The sequence below is a fragment of the Seriola lalandi genome, unplaced genomic scaffold (genome assembly GCF_002814215.2).
Source record: "Seriola lalandi dorsalis isolate HSWRI2012SDOR001 ecotype SW California unplaced genomic scaffold, Sedor1 jcf7180002054694, whole genome shotgun sequence".
Classification (NCBI taxonomy): Eukaryota; Metazoa; Chordata; class Actinopteri; order Carangiformes; family Carangidae; genus Seriola; species Seriola lalandi.
In genome coordinates, this window is record NW_019525247.1 from 368,952 (window position 1) to 390,069 (window position 21,118).

Here is a 21,118-nt window from a genome sequence, read left to right on the forward strand (position 1 = left end):
TTACTGCAGTAGGTTTGTTCAAATGTGGTGCTGCAGATTTGAGTAGCTGCGTGTTCAGGTCGTGCTGCTCTGCACCATCCAGACAGCAAAATGATTAACTGGAGAACCCTCCTTCATTTAATGAGCTGTTGTTGTCACAGTGACTGGCACAGCTGTTACAGAGCGATGAGACCAGTGATGTGACTGCTTAAGAATGGATCATAACATCATCCGATTTAAATTCCACCTCAGCCAAACCTTTAACACTTTGTGTTGCCGTACCTACGTGAACCAAAACATCAGATGCGCTTGGAGACGACCCCACAAGAACCTTACACTCTGCACTTGTTGTTATCAAAGACATTTCCTAATTTGCAGTTCCCATCTTAACTGTTTAGTAACCATGGTGATTAGTGTTACCTGATATAGGAAAAAAGCAATTACAGATGAAAAGTTCCTAAGTCCACGTTCCTATCATAACTGAACTGTCCTTCCTAACTTCCAAGAATCTTAAATTAACTGTTCATTGTTCATTGAGAGACTCATGGTAGACGTAACGACGTGATTTGATGATGAAATGCACATTAGTAGAAACAGGCTGCTCTGGGCCATGATCCTGCAGTTAGCCGAGCAGCTGTGGAAAGGCTGACCCATGCAGCGACATCGGGCTCTACCAGCTATGGTGCAACTGATAAGTGCACCTCGTATTTTATTTGACTTTTTTTGCTAAAGGAGATTTCCAGAGTGAAATCGCCGTTTTTTGTACATTTCAATGAGAAATCTAGGTGTTTTTTGTAAGGGTTATAAAAATACTTCAGTATTGAGTACAGATGAGATGAGAGTAGTAACGTCAGTTGCTAGGTAACAGACATAAATTGAACCTGAGATCGGATGATGTAAAACCAGATTGAGAAAAATCCAGTTCATTATACTCTTCCTATCTATCCTAAGAGATATGAAGTTTCTGTAATACGGCCCCACCACTATTAAGCAGCATTATCATATCTTTATCATGCATATAGTTGAGAGACAACCAGTCAAATACATAATTAAGAACAATACCTGAGAGCTGCTAAGAACTCTAATAATTTTAGTAAAAAATAACAATAAAACATAGATCAAATAAATCATAAAGTTACAGTAAATGTTTGTTCGGGGGAGGTAGATTCTCTGGACTGGACCCCATGACCTCAGTATTTCTAAAACCCTGGCTACAGCCCTGCATCAGACTAACCACAGTGTTAAAATTAAGACTAAACTCATGACCTGAGTGGTTATGGCTGAAAACGATCGTCTGTCTGTGACTGTGACTTTACTAAACCACAGAAGAGTTTCCTTTGTGTTTTATTTTTCACTGCATTTCAACATGGGAAACTTGTGTCCACTCAGGAATGTTTATGAGCGACTATGAGGAGAGTTTTCTTTCCACACAGTCAGGTATTGTCCTGAGTCGCTCTGAATAGCTGTAAATGTTCCCCACAAAAACGCTCCATGAGTCACTGCCTGTGACCTAGATTTAAGGTGAACAAATGTGGATGAAATTATGAATAACCTGGACTTCCACAACAAGACAGTACAGATGCAATAAATCAAACGTATATGTTAGTGAAAACTTTATTTGATGGCAAAAGGCTGATGAATTGCTGAGTATCGCTTTGTTGGCAACTTACATGTAAACATTTGGTTTGGACGACGTGATTAAAGAGTGTATGATTACTAAAAGCACAAACAGATATAAACCAAAGCAGCAACAGTGGTGAAGCTATGAAAGAAAAAAACACTCACATTTGCGTTCTTCATTCCAACAGAGTACATCATTTAAACTGAATCAACACACACATGGTTCACATTTGGTTATATGAGGACAACTTATGGCATCCATGAATCATCCACAACCAGTAACAATGCTGCAACACAGGCATTGACATTGACACTAGAACTTCAGCCATCGTTGTCAGACTGGAGGATATGCAGTGAGTCTCTATCAGAGAGTGACGAGGGTGGGCTGTGGCTAGCTGGTTAGCATGCTAACTAGAGTAGAAGAAAAGACGTGATAGAGACTAATAGAGTTAATTGGCCTTGCTTTCCACCTATGGAGACACCTGTTGGTGAGTAAAGGATTGAAGTTAGATGGTGAACTCACAATGTGCACTAATAAAAATTTGTATAGTAAAATGCATCACATGACTATGTGTAAAGGAAAGGAGTCACTCCTAATGACAAATCCAAAGAGCGTTATCAGCTGTTTTGGTTTTGTAGCAGCTTTACTGTTTTTGGTCACTCTCACTGTCCTCATTAGCATAATCTCTGCTACAGGGGTGCTACAGCTGGTGAATATAGGGCATGTAGCAGCTTAAGAGCCAGATGTTTTTTTCAGGCACTATTGGAGACCAAAAGAGAGTGAATATTGACCAAAAACATGACTCCAAATGATTGCTAATATTGCCTCGTGTTTGCTGTATATGTAAATATGCTAACATGTTTAAAATAAGGTTATTATAACTTTATTACGTGTTAATATGTCAATGTTGCCTGCAGCTTGTTGTGCTGTCCCCAAGTGGCCAAAACATTTCTTAACCTGCTCTCATGTATATAATACAGATAAGCTATAAGGGTTGACTAACTAACAAAAGGACACTATACAAAGATAAAATTAACCAGAAGAGTAACAAACTGGTAAAAGAGAATGATTCCAATATGGCCACCAGAGAACTTGCTGAGGAAGTCCACTATATCCTGCTCCATGTGCACTGAGGTCATAATGTGTTTTAATGCCTCCAACTCAAGTAAAGTATTGTATCTTGTTCACTTTGTTCGGGAGTCAGTGGATGTCAACAAAATAAGATATAAGTTGCTACAACATGACACAGCAGATGTAAAACACAAACAAAAATATCAAGTGTTTCATATTACTGTATGTAGCCTAACATCCCAACAGCCAACTGCAGAGCAGGGAATGTGGCCAAGTCAAGGTCTGCACTTGTAATAATAATGCTCCAAACCTCACACAGACCAGAGCTATTGCTGCGATCACCTCCTCCTCAACTCATGGGCTCTATCGTACACCCGGTTCAAAGCAATGCAAAGCCTTCTGTCTTTATTAGTTTCAGACTGCGCAGTTGTCATTTTCCTGTCCAGTGCCCACATTGTTTTAAAAGCAAATACACTTGGTCTTAAAATGAGGTGTGGTCAGACCCATTGCTATCTTGAAGCAACGGAAAGTGATTTGAAAGTCAATTATGCTGTAGTTTACTGTTATTTTAAGGGTGTATTATCAAGATAATGATATGAGTCCACATAGGCGGGTGCACAACATACATATACTCTCCCTGTTACATTTGTGCCATGTACTTTAGACGCTGGGCGCAAGTGTAATGCAAAAGTTCCAAACTGAGAAGTTGCCCTCCAAAGGGCTTCAGTGTGCTTCAAACAAAATAGTTTGAATATAGTGTCACAGTCACAGGTTGTCATTAGTCCTATTGATTGCTGTCAAATGCCAAGAGGATGGATCTTAGCAATATGAACCAGTCAGAGAAAGTAATAGAGAAAGAAGACAGTGAGATGAGGGGAAAGGAGACCGTGATAAGCAAAGAATAATAACCCTTATCCATGATGTGTTTTAGTTTGTTGCATTTCTGTCTGCATTTATTTGTAAACATAAATGAACTGAAACCAACCAAGCTCAGAGGATGACTGATGGGACACTAGGCTCAGTTGTGACCAAGCAGCGAATCAGTCAACACAGGAGTTCATCTTGGCCAACAGCCTTTGGTTTTCATTCTCAATCACTAGAAAACCTGGGACAGCCCAAAGGGTTTGTGGTAATTAATTTCCCTGGACGTAAGAATAAATCATTTCTCCTGTACTGTCAGTACCAAGACAACAGCATAATCTAAGCAAGGCAATTCAGACACAACAAAGGTGTTGGGGAAAGGGTTTTGGACACTGTTGGATGATTTTTCACGGCTTTGTGTGAACGTCAGTTGTCAACTCCATATTGCATGATAGTTTTTTAGTATGGGTTGCTACATATGGTCAGCATGTTGGACCATTGGACCATTGGTAAAACATGTACTGAGTCAAGAGGGATTTCTATGAATTCCTTTAGTGGTGGGATTGGGCACAAATGGGACACAGCTTGTTACTTTATGTTTGACTGTCACAGATTTTTTTCAGTTGGGTTTAAAGAGTAAGACCAAGAATAAGTAACCCAATTAGAACCAACATCTTTCAGAGGTGATACAACTTTAGGGCTCAGGTGAGATGGACTTCTTTGGGAAACATCCATCATCCATCCATTTGCGGTACAGCACTTAGATTTCCAGCAAAAGATAGAAAGGAAGTCATCATCATCATTATCTTTGAATCAAACCATTGTCATACCTAAAACTAATCAGACTTTTATGCAGGTTTTAGAGACTCAAACTGTCAGACTTATAGTACAAAAAATAAGTTGAAAACACATCACTACTTGTGGTCAAGGACTGTCCATCATAACAGCACTAGTAGTGTAGTCTGCTTTGCAAGACACACTGTATAAAGAATATGTTGACTCAGGTATTCTGTGGCCTGAGGTGCTCATAGTAGATAGGAGAGTAACAGTGTGTCAACTCAACCTTGACAACCCAAGCAACTGGCTTTAAAAAATTTTTGTTATATACCCATACATAAAGACTGAGCAGTTAAGTTGTCACATCTTTAAGTGCACCTTTCAAATTAGAGGAAAATTACAGCCTACAAATAGGTTTTCAATGACTGATAAGAATCATCTCTGCTCTATGACAAAACTTAAACGGCAGGTGATAAAAACAGAGTTGATGAAAGTGATTGAATTGATGAGTTTTTACTAAATTTTTATTCGATAACTATCTGAGTCAATTAACTCTTGATCTCATTGTTCCCTATTAGGCATTCAAGTTTGCATTGGTACATTTATTCTTTAACATGCTGGTGACACCCAGTGACTATCATCACTCATCCAACCAGCACATTAGCTCTTACATCATTCTCCCCAGCAGCATCCTCTTGCTCCTTCTGGGGTAAGCCAAGGTGGTCTCAGGCAAGATGAGATACAAAATCCTCCAGGGTGCGCTTGTTCTGCCCCTGTGTCTCCTCCCAGTTGAATGTGTTCAGAGCACCTCTACAGGGAGGAATCCTGGAGACATCATAATCAGAACATGAACCACCTCAACAGACTGCTATTAACAAAATGAAGCAGCTGCCTCTGGGTGTTTGAGTCCCTAAGGGTGAGCCCACAGATCCTGCAAGGAAACTCATTTTGGATGCTTCCGTCAATGACTTTATTCTTTAAATCGTCACCCAAAGTTCATGACCAAAGATGGGGTTTGAATGTAGGTTGACTGGTACATTAAGAGCTTTGCTTATTCCGGCTCTCTTCACCAGAAATCCCTGTGGAGTGGCAATTTGGGAAGCAAGCTATCTTTTTGATTAGGGAGGACCAGGGATCCCAGTTGAAAGAAGGCTGGCAGGGGAGGTAGCAAGCACCTGGTGACACCAATAAGGCCCAGTTGGCTCAGCCTGAAGGTATAAAATGGGGCCATCACCTTATGGGTTAGGGTCAAGTGAGGTATTAACAAACCTGGCCATGAATTGCAGTTTCTTTTGTTCAAATCAAGATGGAGACCTTTGGTGACATCTCTCTCTGAGGTGAATTACCAAATGGGTGGCAGATGATGGGTGGCCTCGGGATCGTGACCCCAAGTTACAAAAAAATACTTTAAAGGAGGACCAAAGTGGATTCTGTCCTGGTCATGGAACACTCATTTATCCTTGCATGGATACTGGAGGGATCGTGGAACGTTGTGGATTGTACAATGACTATGTCAGTCTGAAAACACTTTGTTGGAAATAAAAAATGCTTAAGAGAAAATTAAATGATTTAATTATCTGTATACTTTCACCACCTTTATTTTTTTATATAAGTTTATTAAATTTTCATTCATCAGTTTAACAGAACATTCATCAACTTTGCTTTTATCTTATAATTTTTGTGATGTGCACCATAAGACGCCCAACAACGACTGTTGCTTCATTATTTCTGGGCTGCGTGTAAATGTGAAACCAGCACATAGTTAACATACATAAAATGGGTTTGGGTTGAAATGATTCCAGCGTTGACCTGATGTGAACAGGAGGGAGGTACGGTTGTAAATCCTTGATGCCAAAATTGAATTGTACCATGTCGTCCTTACTGATACTGTCCTCCTTTGATTTCGGTACAGTCAAGTTAGCCAAGTGTCAGAAGATGTGTGCGTTTGTCATAAATACTTCACTTCACTGGTGCAGAGGTTCAACCATCCAACATCCTTCTTCACAAACACAGGGCCTCAGATGTTGGTCTAACTCTGCAGGAGTATCTACTGCATGATAACATCAGGTTCGATGTTAAAGAGCAGGTCGTCATTGTCCCGCCTGACTTCCAGTAGCAGGGCTGTCTCCTCCTGCAGCGCCCCCTGCAGGTCAGCTGTTGTCATTAGAGGTTTGCCATTCAGTTTCACAATAATGTCGCCATCTTTGATGCCACCTCTGGAGACAGGGAAAGGAATGAAGAGATATCGTCATGGGTCATTTATTCATGATACTCCAGAAACTGCCTTTGTCTGAGGAATGAAAGAATAAATGAAACCTACTTCTGCGCAGGTGAGTGAGGAACCACCTCATGGACATAAATCCCACTGGTAACATCAGGGAAATCTGGGTTCTGCTGTTTTAGCTCTTCAGTCAACCTGGAACACATAAATACACGTTATCATATATCGTATAACGTAAGAAAGTCCATTATATAACCAGATTTTACAGAGAGAGTAGAGTATGGGCCAGGCCACATATTTCTTTTTTGCCTGTTTACCTTGATTACGCATGTGAATGACCATCAAAAGGCCAACATAACCGAAACTGAACAAACCCCCAAATTTTATGTCTGAACCCAAGCCAAACTGTTGCATCCCCCGGTGAATCATTCCGTCAGACTCGGATCAGGTATCCACCCTCTAACACATGGCAATGGAAGAGTGGCAGAAACTACCAGCAGACAGGTACAAGAATCTTCTACATTAATATAAGAAACATTTAGAGGCTGTCCTTGTTACCAACAGTTCTCCAATCCAATATTAGTGAGGACTGCTAATAACTGTGTCTGAAACATATTGCGTTTATATTTTGATTCTGATTCCACAAAATTAGAATCTGACTGAAATGAAATTCAATAAAATTTCTAACTTCATCCCTGGAGTAACCTAAATGACACCTGAAAACAACCCAAGAACTGTCCTGTCTAAAACCATAGAAATAAAGACCAGTCCATTTGCATCAGACAGATATGAACCACTATTATTCATAATAATGATATTTGACAGACTTTGGTAACAGAAGACATGATCTGAATGACTATTTAGCATAATTCTATGTGAATAGAGGTGGACCTAAAAAAGAACCCTGTGGAACACATTGAGGGAGGGTCATCCCAAACAACATCAACAAATATGTTGAATCTGGTTCAGCATTTCCTGCAACACAGCATGATCTGCAGTGGCCAATCACATATATGTAACCACACATTGCTGGTAGCTACTGAAAGTTGTATTTCTGCCATTTTTACATCGAAAACAGCAACAAAATCCTGTCTCTGAGTATCGCAAACCACTGTGCTGTGTTTGGTGCCTAATGAGCTTTTAAACACATAGATCCATTACTCCAACTTGTCTGATCGTTTCACCAGGACATGACAACAACCGTCAGCTGGACATTTAGACATTTATGCTTAGAAAAAGGGTTAGGGTTAGTAGGTCTGGATAATATTGAAAATGAATTAGTATTAAATTAATGACATAAGATGTTATTATTCTCCTCTTATCTCTGCTCTAAATTTGCCATATAAACAATATCATCAGTTCAGACTTACGCTGGTGTGATCGTCAACATCCTTATACCGATGAAACGCTTCTTTATTGACCTCACGTCTGAAAGAGACTCCAGTTAGTTATTGTATATTCCAAAGTGTTTGGTCCCACCCCAGTGACATTAATGTCATATTCACCTTTGTTGTGCTTGTCCAGGGAATCATTAAGGAAGCGAGTGATCCTGTCAGAGGGGATGGCAAATGAGATTCCTGCTGCAACCTTCAGGGTGTTGATGCCGATCACCTCCCCATCCTTGAATACAGACACACAAAGTCAATTACAAGTTTCTCAGGTCACTGTCATCAAGAATAAGAGTTCCTGTTGCTGTCATTGCAAAGCCAGTGTTTGTGCAATCAGTTGTGCAGTTTATATCGTAGATTTAATGAGAAACTCACCAAATTGACCAGAGGTCCTCCTGAATTCCCGTACTGCGAAGGAAAATACAAAATAAACCTTACAATTTGACCTTTTTGCAATGTTTAACAATAACTTGACTCAGATGTTTTCTGCTTTGCTTCAGTCTCACATTGATGATAGCGTCCGTCTGGATGTAGTCCATGTCAGAGTCCCTGAGGCCCAGTTCCTTGCCGTCTCTCTGGGCGGTGCTGACGATGCCGGTGGTGACGGTGTTCTGGAGGGCGAAGGGGCTGCCGATCGCGACCACAAACTCCCCGGGCCTCAGGTCTGCACTGTGGCCCAGAAACAGCACGGGCAGCTTTGTCTGGGGGTAGAGGATGAACACATAAAGGAGGACAGCGTTGGTTAAAGTCTGGTCATGTCATCACCGAAATTAAGATCAGGTGAGTCCTCTTTGTCTACTAACTTGTTGAGTAACAAATTTAAATCAATGCCTATAGCTTAGTCTGGGTGACATTTTATGTATGTATCATTATTGTTTTGTATTATGTCACAATTATGCACGTTTTAAAGTTTTTTTATTTGGCTCAATAATCTTGGACATTTTATAAAAAAATATTCAGATTTTACAAAATTGTCTCATTTTCATTTATTTCTGAGGATATTCTGAATTATGTGCTTGAAATTCAGGGGAGCAAATAACAATAACTGTGAAAGACACAGTAATAAGAGGTTATTGAGGTAATATTTTTTATTGTACACCTCCATACTATCAGTAGTTGGGCTTGTTTCCAGAGGAAATCTTCTCTATAACAATACTGGTGAGTGGTAAAGTTTTAACCTGGAGCACAGAGCAAAAATACAATTCCTTTAATCTGTGCTGCATTGGTACTAATCCAACTACTTTCACAGCTGTTCAGACTCTGCTCCTCTGCTAATGAAACTACCACACACCCAAAATCACTCATGCCAGAGGCATGAGCATACGCACTGTTCCAGGAAAACAATGTGTGTTAGAAATGACTGCAGGACACTTCAGTTCCAAAATCCCAATGGGCTCATACGACAAACAGAGCATATCACAACAACAAGGCACAACCAACAATCAGCAGTTCCATCATGTCTGGAACACGATGAAGACAATGTGGACAAAGTATGGACGAACAAATTCCAGCCTCATGATTATGATGATGAAAACAGCTGTAAAACAGACAGAGTGAAGGAAAGTACAGATGTATACAATATACACAAAAAAGTACGTTTTTAGGAGACATGTGAGAAAGCGTCGGTAAAGAAGAAGGGAGGGGGTATGATGAAGAAAAAAAAGGGGGTGAAGGGGTGAAGGGAGGAAAAGCGTAGAGCTGAGTGGAAACACATGCTCAGCAGACTGGTGTGACGGAGAGAGAGGAGGAATGAGCTGAAACTGCTGTTCAGGATTTCTTTAAGGTGGAATGTCTCTCCTCTTCCTCCTCCGAGTCCAGCTCTCCCACCTCTAACACAGGGATGTCAACCTTCGGTCACACCGGACACAAGTTCAGCTGATATCAGTTATCTGAAAGCACACGCTGATAATTCGACCCACCCAGTGTCTTCATCCTGATACATGCCGCGTGGCCAAGTATTGCTCAATTCAACAGAAATGTATTTAATCTGTGGAGAAAATCCCCAAGTTTCCAAAGTCACCAAACCAGACTCTGCAGCTGAACAACAGGCAGCTAGAATATCTCCCATCTGATGGAGAGTAACAGACATAAAGACATAAAGACATGGTCATGGACATCTCTGGTCTGAACTAACATTAGAGATGGAGAATATACAGTATGTGTGATAACAGTATATAATGTGGAATGTTTTTTAGAAATGTAAGGTGTATGTATCTGCAAAATCAAATCAAACAAAGCCACAATCTTTTGCTCAACTTAACGAATCATATTCTCAGCTTGACCTCACCCAGTGTCTCTGTGGCCTAAACCTTTGCTTTGTCTACAGTTTCTCAGGAGGCCTCATGCAGCTCAGGAACTTCCAAATCTTTAAAGGTCCCATATCCTAACATTTAATCCCCTTTTCCACTGGTCAGAAAACCTGCTAAGACCCGAGAACATCTGGCTTTTGTCGGCAGTGGAAAACGGGACAATCTGCATTCACACCCGGGTCACATGACTCTGCAGTAGACACAGGTATTTATCAGCTCCGAAAGTACATGCCTGTTTTCATTAGTGACCAGCTACTGTACACATACAGCCGGCGTTAGACGTTAGCTAACTTGCTGTTACCAATATTAAGAATGAATGAATTTGTCCAGCAAATGTTGCTATTGCTAGCTGGCTAACTGTCAGTATTACTGTGGAGCATATCAGGGCGATGCTAGCGTGGGCTAATGGTTGTGTCTGGATTGTTTTTTGTTGGCTCTCGTGTTCACAGTGTAACTTTATTCGGTTTTGCTTCTTGTTGTGTGTTTAGTGGCCGATTTCACTGAGTTTCATAACACCTTGATGACTGAGAACGTAAATGGAGGGAAGAGGGGGTGTGGTCAAACGGAGGCCAGAGGTGTGGCCAAGGAAGTCTTTGTTTTGGTCGTTTACAGAACAATTAATTCCAAGAAGAGTCCAGGCACGGTTCAGCATGGTTGTCATCCAAGGTATTCCACATTTGCGAAACCTTGACCGGCATCATGAGCGATACCAGCAGCACGGCTCAGGCTGCGCCTCTGGGTTCATGGGAAGGGGCTTTACTTTTTTAATATTTCACCACAATCACAGGATGTAAACCTTGGTCTCTGCAGCTCAGAGTCAAAATATTATTGAAAGATTTCAACCAAAGATGCACAGTTTAATGACAGTGAGTCACCAAACTACAACTGAAGCTGAGAGTTTATGTAAGAGCAACAGAAATCCCCCTGTGATCCTCGAGGTGGACGAGCTGTGGATGAGCTGTACTCCAGAGCTGGAGGTATTAGGTGTCCCCCCCCCCCAGGAGAGGTCTGGATTCTGACTCCACCACTATTAACACCACTGTGAACCTGGACACATGACGCACACTGTTAACTCACACGTTTAGTCTGCTGACCTCTGTGAAACGCCCGTCCAGAGATCACTCTGAGAGAGTTTTACTGGAAACAGGAATGCTAATGGGAGCGATGAGGTGGGGGGGGGGGATAAAGCTACTCTGTGGACTCCTCATTGGAAACAGACGCTTTGTTGTTTACATCCAGAGTTTCCCATGAAAACGTGCAACGTGTTCCCGTTAACAGACATGTTGAATGTGTTTCCTAGCTCATAAAACATTAGGATTCCCGTTGTTGTTACTGGCTTTAAAACCTGCATTGTTTACAGTAACTACTCTTCTTCTTCCTCTTTTATTGGTGCCCTGTACTCCCCCCACCAACTGCTCCCACGCTCTGCAGACGAACGTACGATGGCACCCTTGTGTTTTTGGTATCTTCTCATCATTGCTACAACTTTAAAGTTTTAATCTCTAACTTTTCCACATTTAAATGTCTAAGAACAACTAGACTTGTGTTCTTACATTATCCCAAATTCTTTCCATCAATTCTCAAACCAGAGAAATCTGTGATTTTAATCATGGTAACAGTATGTGTCCTTTCGGTCGCCTGTCGATCACATCATGACTTCCTGTCTGTTGGATGCTGTGGACTCACCTGTGGGTTGATTTTGATGGTGGCGATGTCTGACTTTTTGTCTATGTCTCTGATGTTGGCTTCATATACGTCACCATTATGCATCTGGACCTGAAGGAGAGAACAATAACAATAATAATAATAATGATAATATTAATAATATCTGGCCCGGCTGATTATTCTGAAAATCAGATATTCTTTTTTTTTCAATTTTACGACATCAGACTGATAGTCCCATGTTTTGCTATACAGTCCAAATAGGAAATCCACCCCCACATAGAGAATGCTTGTTTACTTTGTCCATGTTGAGAGTGAATGAAAGAGTCAGTGCACAGTGTGAAAATATATCTCCATCATGGCCAGAGGTTATCCACACAATCCCTTCTTCTTTAGCGATTCTGCCTACAAAATAAACACGCAAGAAAGTTTTTTTGCACCAATGCTTTATTTTGTGCTAATTGAGAGCTCTTATTCTGAAAAGTTCTGACTGAAGTTCAAAAGATTCTTTTACTCATTTGACAGACCTTTGAAACTGAATTTAAAGAATAACACCAGTTCAGTTAATCATCTTATGTGTCTGACACATAACGAAGCAAATACCAGTTGCATTTTTATGAATCCATTTCTTAAATTAACCTTTGATTATGTTCTGGCCCGAGGCCGAACTTACTTGCCACCCCTGCCACAAAGTGTCTGCTTGGTTTTAGAGCCAGTTACCCGCTGGAAATATTTCTTGACAAACAGCAGCAGGCGCAGCGACCTGAAGCCTCTCCTGAAGTCTTGTCATCACAGTGAAGCCGCCAGGTCTGGTGCAACCCCAGACTATAGCTGCTGCAGCTGCAGTTTTCTTTTGTAATTTTTTCCATTTCTGTTTTTTGTCCAGATAAAACATGACATATAACATGTTCATCAGAGTTGGAGGGTGTGTTTTTGAACTTTTTTTTTCTATTCCCAGTCTTTATGCTAAGCTAGGCTAACCGTGTCCTGACTTCAGCTCTGTACTGAACACACAGACATGAGACTATATCCATCTGAGCAACTCACTCTCGGGGCAAAATCCAGCGAAAGCAGGGCCGGAAAAAGTTTGGTCATTTCCTGGACTTGACAATGACATCATTTTACATCTGTGTGATATTTCTGTGGCAAGTGCGGAGCGCTGATGCACAGCCGTCAGGAGAGGTGCAAACAGGTGGCACGTTCAGTCAAAGCGACTCGATGTTATTTTGGCGGAAAATGTGTGTAAGACGTCTCAGAACCTCTTCTGCTTCTGCAGCAGCTTTAATCTGCTGACTAGAGATCAAGCAGGGATGAAAGTTAAACAGCATCAGATTGATGTGGTCATAAAAACTTTGGAAGGAAAGCAAACGTATATTTTATTTTGAGGATTTAGGATGAAGTGTATTTAGTCAGCATCTGATTTCGATGAGAGAAAACAGTGGACCTTGTACCTTGAGGTGCTGTTGACCGGACACTGGAGTGGTGCTGGAGACCACATGGGCGTTGGTAACAATCAGTCCGTTGTCTGACATCACAAACCCAGATCCACTAGACAGAGGGATGTTCCGACCGAACAGAGGATGTCTGTAGTGTGAGGAACAGCGTCAGTGAGTTTAGCTGAACTGGATCAGACAGCTGATCTCATTGTGTTAGTCCTGCTGTCTCAATATAAAGAGTCATATTTCATATTTTAACCAAGTTTTCTAGAGAATATATTTCTAGTAAATAATTACATTATTAAGTTTCTGCCTGCTCTGTTTGTATTAGATGGATAAGTCAGTGTCAGTACCTGAGGAAGAGCTCGATGTGGACCACAGCGGGAGCGATTTTCTCCACCACGTCAGCGATGAAGTTGAACTTGTAGCGAGGACTGGCGGAATGAGGAGGACCTATACTGGCAGGAAGAATTCTATATTTCAATAATCAGTTCAATAAACACTTAGGATTTATCAAATTACATTACTGGCATAAGACAAGCAGACAGTGTGTTACAGTTATTAAACCAGGAAGTTAATGCATGGGAATAAAAGCAGGAACGACCTCCTCAGTGTCATGACCTGAAGCCATCAGCCAGCTCAGTCATCCACTTTTAAACACGAAATGTTTTATATTATAACGATAAGTTTTCACGTTATAACATGAAATGTTTCACATCATAACAATATAAATAGTATATCTTTATAAGAAGAGAAGCTTCTTGTTATAGCGTGATGAGTGTCTATGTCACAATGACGTGGAAACATCTTTAGAACATGAAACCAACAACCAACCAGTCTCCAACCCTACATGCCTATTGCACCTCGGTAGTCATGGTTACCACAGTAAACATGCGACTGTACTGAGAGCGGCGTGCCGATCACCTCCGTGGTTTACTATAATAACAGTCATGGCGCTGTTAGGTTTAGGAAAAGATCACGAGTTGGGTTAAAATAAGTAATTTGTTGTCGTAGTAACAATAAAAACAACGTGGTTAACCTTGTAGAACACTCATGGATAATAGACACAACATAAACAGCTGCTTTCACACGGGAATCGAACACCTAACTGTGGGTCACAACGAGCTGCTGCTCAGACGAACCTATAGGCTCGTGTTTTACTGGAGGACAGTCTCCATGATACTGATCCCCATTTTCGTTTTGCGGCGTGGCAGCACAACACTTCCACAGGATGGAGATTGTTTTTTGTTCTGTAACACATCACTTTAGCACCTGGTGTCCTTTTAAAAAAAATGAAGCTGTGTCAGTGTGGACGTCGCCTCCATACTCAACAGCTTCTTATGAAGAAGTGCAGGAGCTAAATTATTATTTTTCTTTTAAATTCCTGAAATATGTAGCGAAGACAGTCGAATGTAAAGTGAGTAAATCAGCCCCCTTCAACATGAACACACGTGGCAGCTCTGATGGAAAAGCCAGTTGAATGTTCCAGGCTCGTGCTGTGGCCTCCTGCACTGTTGAGCCAGTAATAATGAGTCTCAGTCGCTCTGCACAGCTGCACTGCACAGCCAAGTCAGCCTTTGAGGAAAATGTGGTTTGTTATTTTAGACCGGAGAGAGAGATTCTCAGATGACAGACAGTCCAACCAAAGCCCGAAGTCTTAACATCGCTGCCTAATAGACTTAACAGAGACACATTTATCTTTTCGTGGCCTCAATATCTGTTGAATCACCTTTAAAACGAATAAAACCTCAGGTGCAGACTCTCACTTAGCTGCTAAAGGACGTCATCTCTTTACACTAATGTCACATCCTCTCCTCTAAAGGTACAAACTCTATAACCAATTATTAAACCTGCGTCCTGTAGCGTTCTCTGCTGGAATCATAATGTTCCTCTTAGTCTGTAGGAGAAATTAGCCAAAACATTTATATAAGCCAGTGAGGTTTACCCAGGAGGATTTACCCAGTGTACACCTGGGTAAACGTTCTGCAGTCATCTCTACCTCATGGAGGTGACAGAGTTCACTTATTGTTGGTTTAACGTTATGATCATTTTGGAGGCAGAAGTTTGTGGTGCTGCCCACACAGAGAAGTGATGCTGCCATATATGTCACTTATAATGGGACATATTATTATCACATATATACTGTATGTTTATAACATATATGAAATACCCATACTAAAATTTGTATATGTACATATATTAGAAATATCTATACAATTAATTTTTTACATAGAACACTTATGCTCGCAACATGTGCTCTATGTAAAAATGATGTGTTAACATGTGTTAAGATATATTTATTCATGCATGTTTATTAAAACAACATACATATAAAAAAATCTATATGTTTATATATGATTTTCTTTATTCATCTCTCATTCATTTTCAACACGTATCTTCTCATTCAGGGAACGTGCTCTCAGACTTCTGGACCCTGCTGTTGCAGATATCAGATTCTGGACGGCCAAAAAAAACGAGATTCTTTTAGAAGGTCGTAAAGGCTTTGCGGTGTGAGATTCAATCTCCGTTTCCTCCTCTATCTGTAAAGCCATGTGAGCATGTCAGAAACTCGGGTGTGGTTTTGGACGCTGATCTCAACTTCCAAAAGCACATCTCTAATATGATATAATATATACATCTCTAAGACTGCCTTTTATCATCTTAGAATTAAAGCAATGGTTTTTTTTGTCTCAGTCAGACTGAAAAGCTGCTCCGTGCTTTTATTTCTAGTAGGTTGGATTACTGTAACGCACTTTTTGCTGGACTGCCGAAGCAGATGTTAAATAAACTCCAGCTTATTCAGAAGGCAGCAGCCAGAATTTGAACAAAAACCAAAACGTCTGAGCACATTGCTCCTATTTTATCATCTCTTCACTGGCTCCCAGTAAAACAAAGAATTCATCTTTAAATACTTCTCATTGTTTTTAAATGTTTTAATGGTTTAGCTCCTTCCTATGTTTGTGACATGCTCCTTAGATCATCATATAAAGGTCTCTATACCAAGAATTAACTCTTAACCAGTTCATGGTGCTTTCAGTCATTATGTCCTGCTCTCTGCTACAACACTCTCTTCTTTTAAAGGTAAATTAAAAACATATCTCTTTTGAGGAGCTTTTAGTCAGGTTAGGTTAAAGAGTGTGGTGTGAGTCAGAATCATTATTGTTATTATCTCCCTTTTAGAATAATGATGATAATAATAATACCTTCCTCTTCTGTATGTTTTTTGTTCTATCTTTTATTTATGTAATATTTTCTTATCTTTTATGCTATTTTATATTTTGTCATGTATGATGTATCCCTGCTTTTATTTTGAAGCACACTGAGTTCACGCCTGCCGTATGAAATGTGCTATAAAAATAAAACTGACTTGACGTGACAATAATATCAACATATACTGACAGACTTTGGGATGCATAAGTGTAACACATGTCTACAATATACAGAAATGTATGCAGTATATTTGTATTGGCTGGACATACAGTATATGTCAATATATGAAATTGTTGCAATTTCTAATAGGTTTCATAATTGTTAGATTTATGTACATATAAAATAAAACTAAAATAAAAGTTATATTTCATATATTGAAATTCAATATATGTACATATATTAGATTTGCATATTGGCCTTTGTAGAGGTTAAATAACAAGAAGACCTCTCTGTACACTGCAGTACAGCTCCTGACGAGCAGCTGAGTGTGTCATAGAGGAGACAGTGGACATCAGAACAAATGCTACTTTTAGCTTAATGCAACATTTCAAAATCTCTGCAGTGAGTACAGTGTTGTCATGACGACCAGAGCTACAAAAATCAGTAGGCAATGTAGGTATAATGTAGGTTTGAATGAATAAATACAAATGGAAAATGTAGCCGGACACAGTTATTGAAAGCCTTCACTCATATTCGGTTGCTTTGGTTGTTGTTGCCTTTAAAAGCTTCTCACACCTGTCAGCAGGTAGTGAACACTTCCTGTGTTCAAGCTCTTCTCGGTTTGCAGGAGTCCTTTCAGTTCTCTGAAGGTTTTCAGTGGGATTCAGGTCAGGACTCACTAAAACAGCCCATCTTTTACTTTTCAACCGCTCTTTGTGCTGCAGGATGTGAGCGGTGAGACGTTGAAAGACCAGAGACCTTCACATCAGACCAGAGCTGTTCAGATGTTCTGATGCTCTCAAACAGATCTTCTCTCTCTCTCTCTCACTCTCTCTCTCTCTCTCTTTGTGAATCAGCCCCCTTTTATGCAGTAAAACCACACCATCACTCATTGGTCAATTCAGGTCATGTGAAATCTGACAATTAAGCTCAGGTGAGTCTTTGCTTTTAAATTTCTTTTTGAGGAATATAAATAAATCAAAAGGCACCAATATCTGTGTCTGGACATTTTGTGTTTGAATCATTTCTCTAGTCTCAAGTTTTTTTTTCTTGTTCATTTCTTTTCTTCATCTGCTGTCCAAGTGTCAGAGACGACATCATGAGACACACAAAGACACAAATTGACAGTTAGATCCACTGTGAAGATGTGAGACTAAACCTGTGTGTCCTTCAGAGGCAGGCACACACACACACACACACACACACACACACACACACACTCTGTTGTGCACTTCTGTCTCTTAAAGCCTCCTGTTTGACCTGGTGGCGGCACAAACTGAAAAATAGGTCAAGAGGTCAAACCCTCTTTGGAGTCATCCTCAGGAGACCATAAGTCTCCAGAGGAAACTAGATGCCAGTCTGACTGTTCAGATACGATCAACAGACTGATGGATGAAACAGATTCCTGCTCTGCTGACTGCTACAATTATCAGCACGAATCACACACACACACACACACACACACACACACACACACACACACACACACACACACACACACACAAACACCCAAATGAGAGATATCAGTTGAGGAAACAGGAAGTCCCTGTAGTCCAGACTCTATTTACGTTTCCCTTTGATAAACCCCTTTATTTTGGCTGGCACACACACACACACACACACACACACACACACACACACACACACACACTTTTCACTGAGGCATTACATCCCTGTGGGTGTGGTAAACTAAAAATATATATGGGTGATTAACCCGCAGCTCAGAGGACCAGCATCAGTTGTGGTAAATCATTCATCTTCCCCCTGTAGATCTCCAGCGGGGAGTCTGAAGAAAACAGCTCATAAACTTTATTTAAAGACTTTTTCTTTTCTAAAAGTGAAAGTAAGAAAACCTTGAATCTACAGCTCAGAGTCTGAGCCTCAGTTTTGAGCAGAGAAAGATTTTTTCTCACACATAAGACAAATTATTATCACACAAAGAATAATTCAACTTAAAAAAAAAAGACTGTGTGTTTTATAAAAGTATTTATGTTTGTTGTCCACATATTATCCCAACTCAGCCCGAATATGATTACATCCAAATCTTTGATTAATGAACTGAAGATCCGAGTTGTACTCTGATGTGATTCAGACTTTCAGCTTCCACACCTGTTGTTTTAAACTCCCTCCATCTGGTCGTTGTGTCTCTGGAGGAAACTCCTCACACGGAGGAAGTCATTTATTTTACCTTCCTGCCAGCAGCACTTTCTCTATGAGTTGTGGAAGTGTACTGTTACCTTCTTAATGGAAAAACCTTCAGACACAAACTGATGAAATTCATAAGTTAGTTAGAAATCTTTCAAAGCTCTGGTTCCACCCAAGCATCAACGTCCAGGCTGAAAAAAGAAGCCAAAAACTTCAGTTCCTCTAATGACCACTAGATGTTTACAGCCTGGTACAAAAAACTGTTTTGGTCTCTAGAGCTAATTTCCTCCTTCATGACAACTGTTCATGTAACTCACCTGTTTCCATTTGATTAAGACTTCAAGTAGAATGTAGAATTCAGGGCGTGGCCTCTTTGAGTGACAGGTAGGTGAGCGTATGCACACGCCCCTCCTTTTTCCCCATTTTCAGATTAGCTGGGAGTTAAGGGCGGAGCCAAACACTGCCAATATGGCAACGGTGGAGCAGCTCACTCTGAGTGTCAAAACCGCTCTTCAGAAACCTGTGGGTGACGTCATGGAGGCTACATCCATCTTTATTTACAGTCTGTGGCCCAGAGGTACGGAGGCCAATCTGGCTGTATTTAAATCGATCGGCATCAGCTAGTCAGAAACACTTAGACTGATATTGTTTAATTGTTTTTTCAATTCAATTGTCAAGCCCACATTGTTAAATAATCTACAGCAGGTAACACACTGATGTAGATGTGTACCTCGCACAACCTCACGTCAAATAACCTGAACTATCACTTTAAACTAGCATGTTCCTTCTCTACTCCTTCAGTTGCAGTATGTGAATCAAACTGAAGACAAAGCACAGCTCTCTGCTGAGAAGCTGCTACACTCCCTTAAACTCTGAGCTCCGCTGGATGGAGCTTAAATCACAGGAGTGGAGCCGGTGGAGTTATTACTCCGGCCAGAATCAGAACCATGTGCTTCAGCCTCCTGTGGAGACATAACTCTTGTTGAATGGGGGTTAAACCTGGGACAAAGCTGAAGACTGATGATTGGACAAACCACACCTAAAGACAGTGACAGTGAGGAAGGAGCAAAAACTTCAGCACAACCGTCTGAACTAACCTGTGGATTTCACTGTTTATATGGGCTGAAAAGGCCAAACAACACCCAGAGGTTGGTGAGATCCTGGATAGAGAGGCCAGGTAGACAGGTGACGTCATCATCGGTCCCAGAACATCAACCGGTTTAAACTAGAATCGTGATGTTTCCTCCACCGACCAATCAAGTATCAGGAAATATGGTCACAAATCAGCACCATTGAATTATGGTGAGAAATGTTTTTTGCAGAACATTATGATGTCACAGTGAAGTTGACCTTTGACCTTTGAACACCAAAATCGAATCGGTTCATCCTTGAGTCCAAATGGATATTTGTGCCAAATTTGAAGAAGTTCTCTCAAGGTGTTCCTGAGACATTGCGTTGGAGGAATGAGACGGACGACCTGAAACATCGTGAGTGCTCCTGACTGTCATAAAAAGATCTTTATGAAAACAACCTGCAGAGACTCTGAAGACTTCATATTACACTCTGTACACGCCACACACACTATCACTGTCAACACCAGCTGACCCAGACTGGAACAGACCTGGTCCAACGTGCTCTGTTCAGAATCAGCTCAACAGATCTACCTGTCACCTTCCCCTTTAGGTCTGAGTTCAATTTCGAGGTAGTTCATTCCTCTGTCTTTCATTTGTTGGGCAGCTGGCACCTGGAGGGCGGAGTCCTGATGACATCACCCTGCTTGGAAGCGCCTGGACCCAGTGCTTCCGCCCTATGACAGGTCACTTCTTCAGACTCTCTCTCTCTCTCTCTCTCGGCTGCAGCCAACATCTCCTCACACTTCATACATCACACTCATGCTCACATGCACCCACGCCACTGACTCTACTGACCACTGACAGACATTTATTTTAAATCAACTGGTTTCCCTCACTTTTTTTTCATGACATTTGAACCAGGTCCTGACACCTGTCTTTAGGGGATTACCAAAAATTACCAAACATAATCTGGCAATAATGCATGTCTGTACCTGTGTCTCTGGAATAAAGAGGTGAACTGACTGTTCAGCCGATGATCAGCATGTGAACCACAGACCAAACCTCTAATAACTGCAGTAAAAGTCCCAGGTCTGCAGAATGTTCCCACAAGGAACACAGCATTTAGAAACAGACAAGTCATCATAAATCAGCCAGTGTGGATGAAAACTGCAGTGAACTCCCTGACCCACCACCCGAACCCCCCCC

General features: G+C 40.9%; 1 protein-coding gene across 1 annotated transcript in view; it reads right to left on the minus strand.

Moving 5' to 3' along the window:
• Positions 1-1,579: 1,579 nt before the first annotated feature.
• htra3b (HtrA serine peptidase 3b) overlaps positions 1,580-21,118 on the minus strand; it is a 22,559-nt gene continuing 3,020 nt past the window's right edge. The window contains exons 2-10 of the mRNA XM_023423847.2: positions 13,679-13,778; positions 13,341-13,473; positions 11,914-12,003; positions 8,425-8,619; positions 8,294-8,326; positions 8,036-8,150; positions 7,901-7,958; positions 6,630-6,725; positions 1,580-6,525 (exon numbers count right to left, since the gene is read on the minus strand). Coding sequence (XP_023279615.1) covers positions 6,357-6,525; positions 6,630-6,725; positions 7,901-7,958; positions 8,036-8,150; positions 8,294-8,326; positions 8,425-8,619; positions 11,914-12,003; positions 13,341-13,473; positions 13,679-13,778 — 989 coding nt within the window. The 3' untranslated portion in view covers positions 1,580-6,356. The remainder of the gene's footprint in view (positions 6,526-6,629; positions 6,726-7,900; positions 7,959-8,035; positions 8,151-8,293; positions 8,327-8,424; positions 8,620-11,913; positions 12,004-13,340; positions 13,474-13,678; positions 13,779-21,118) is intronic.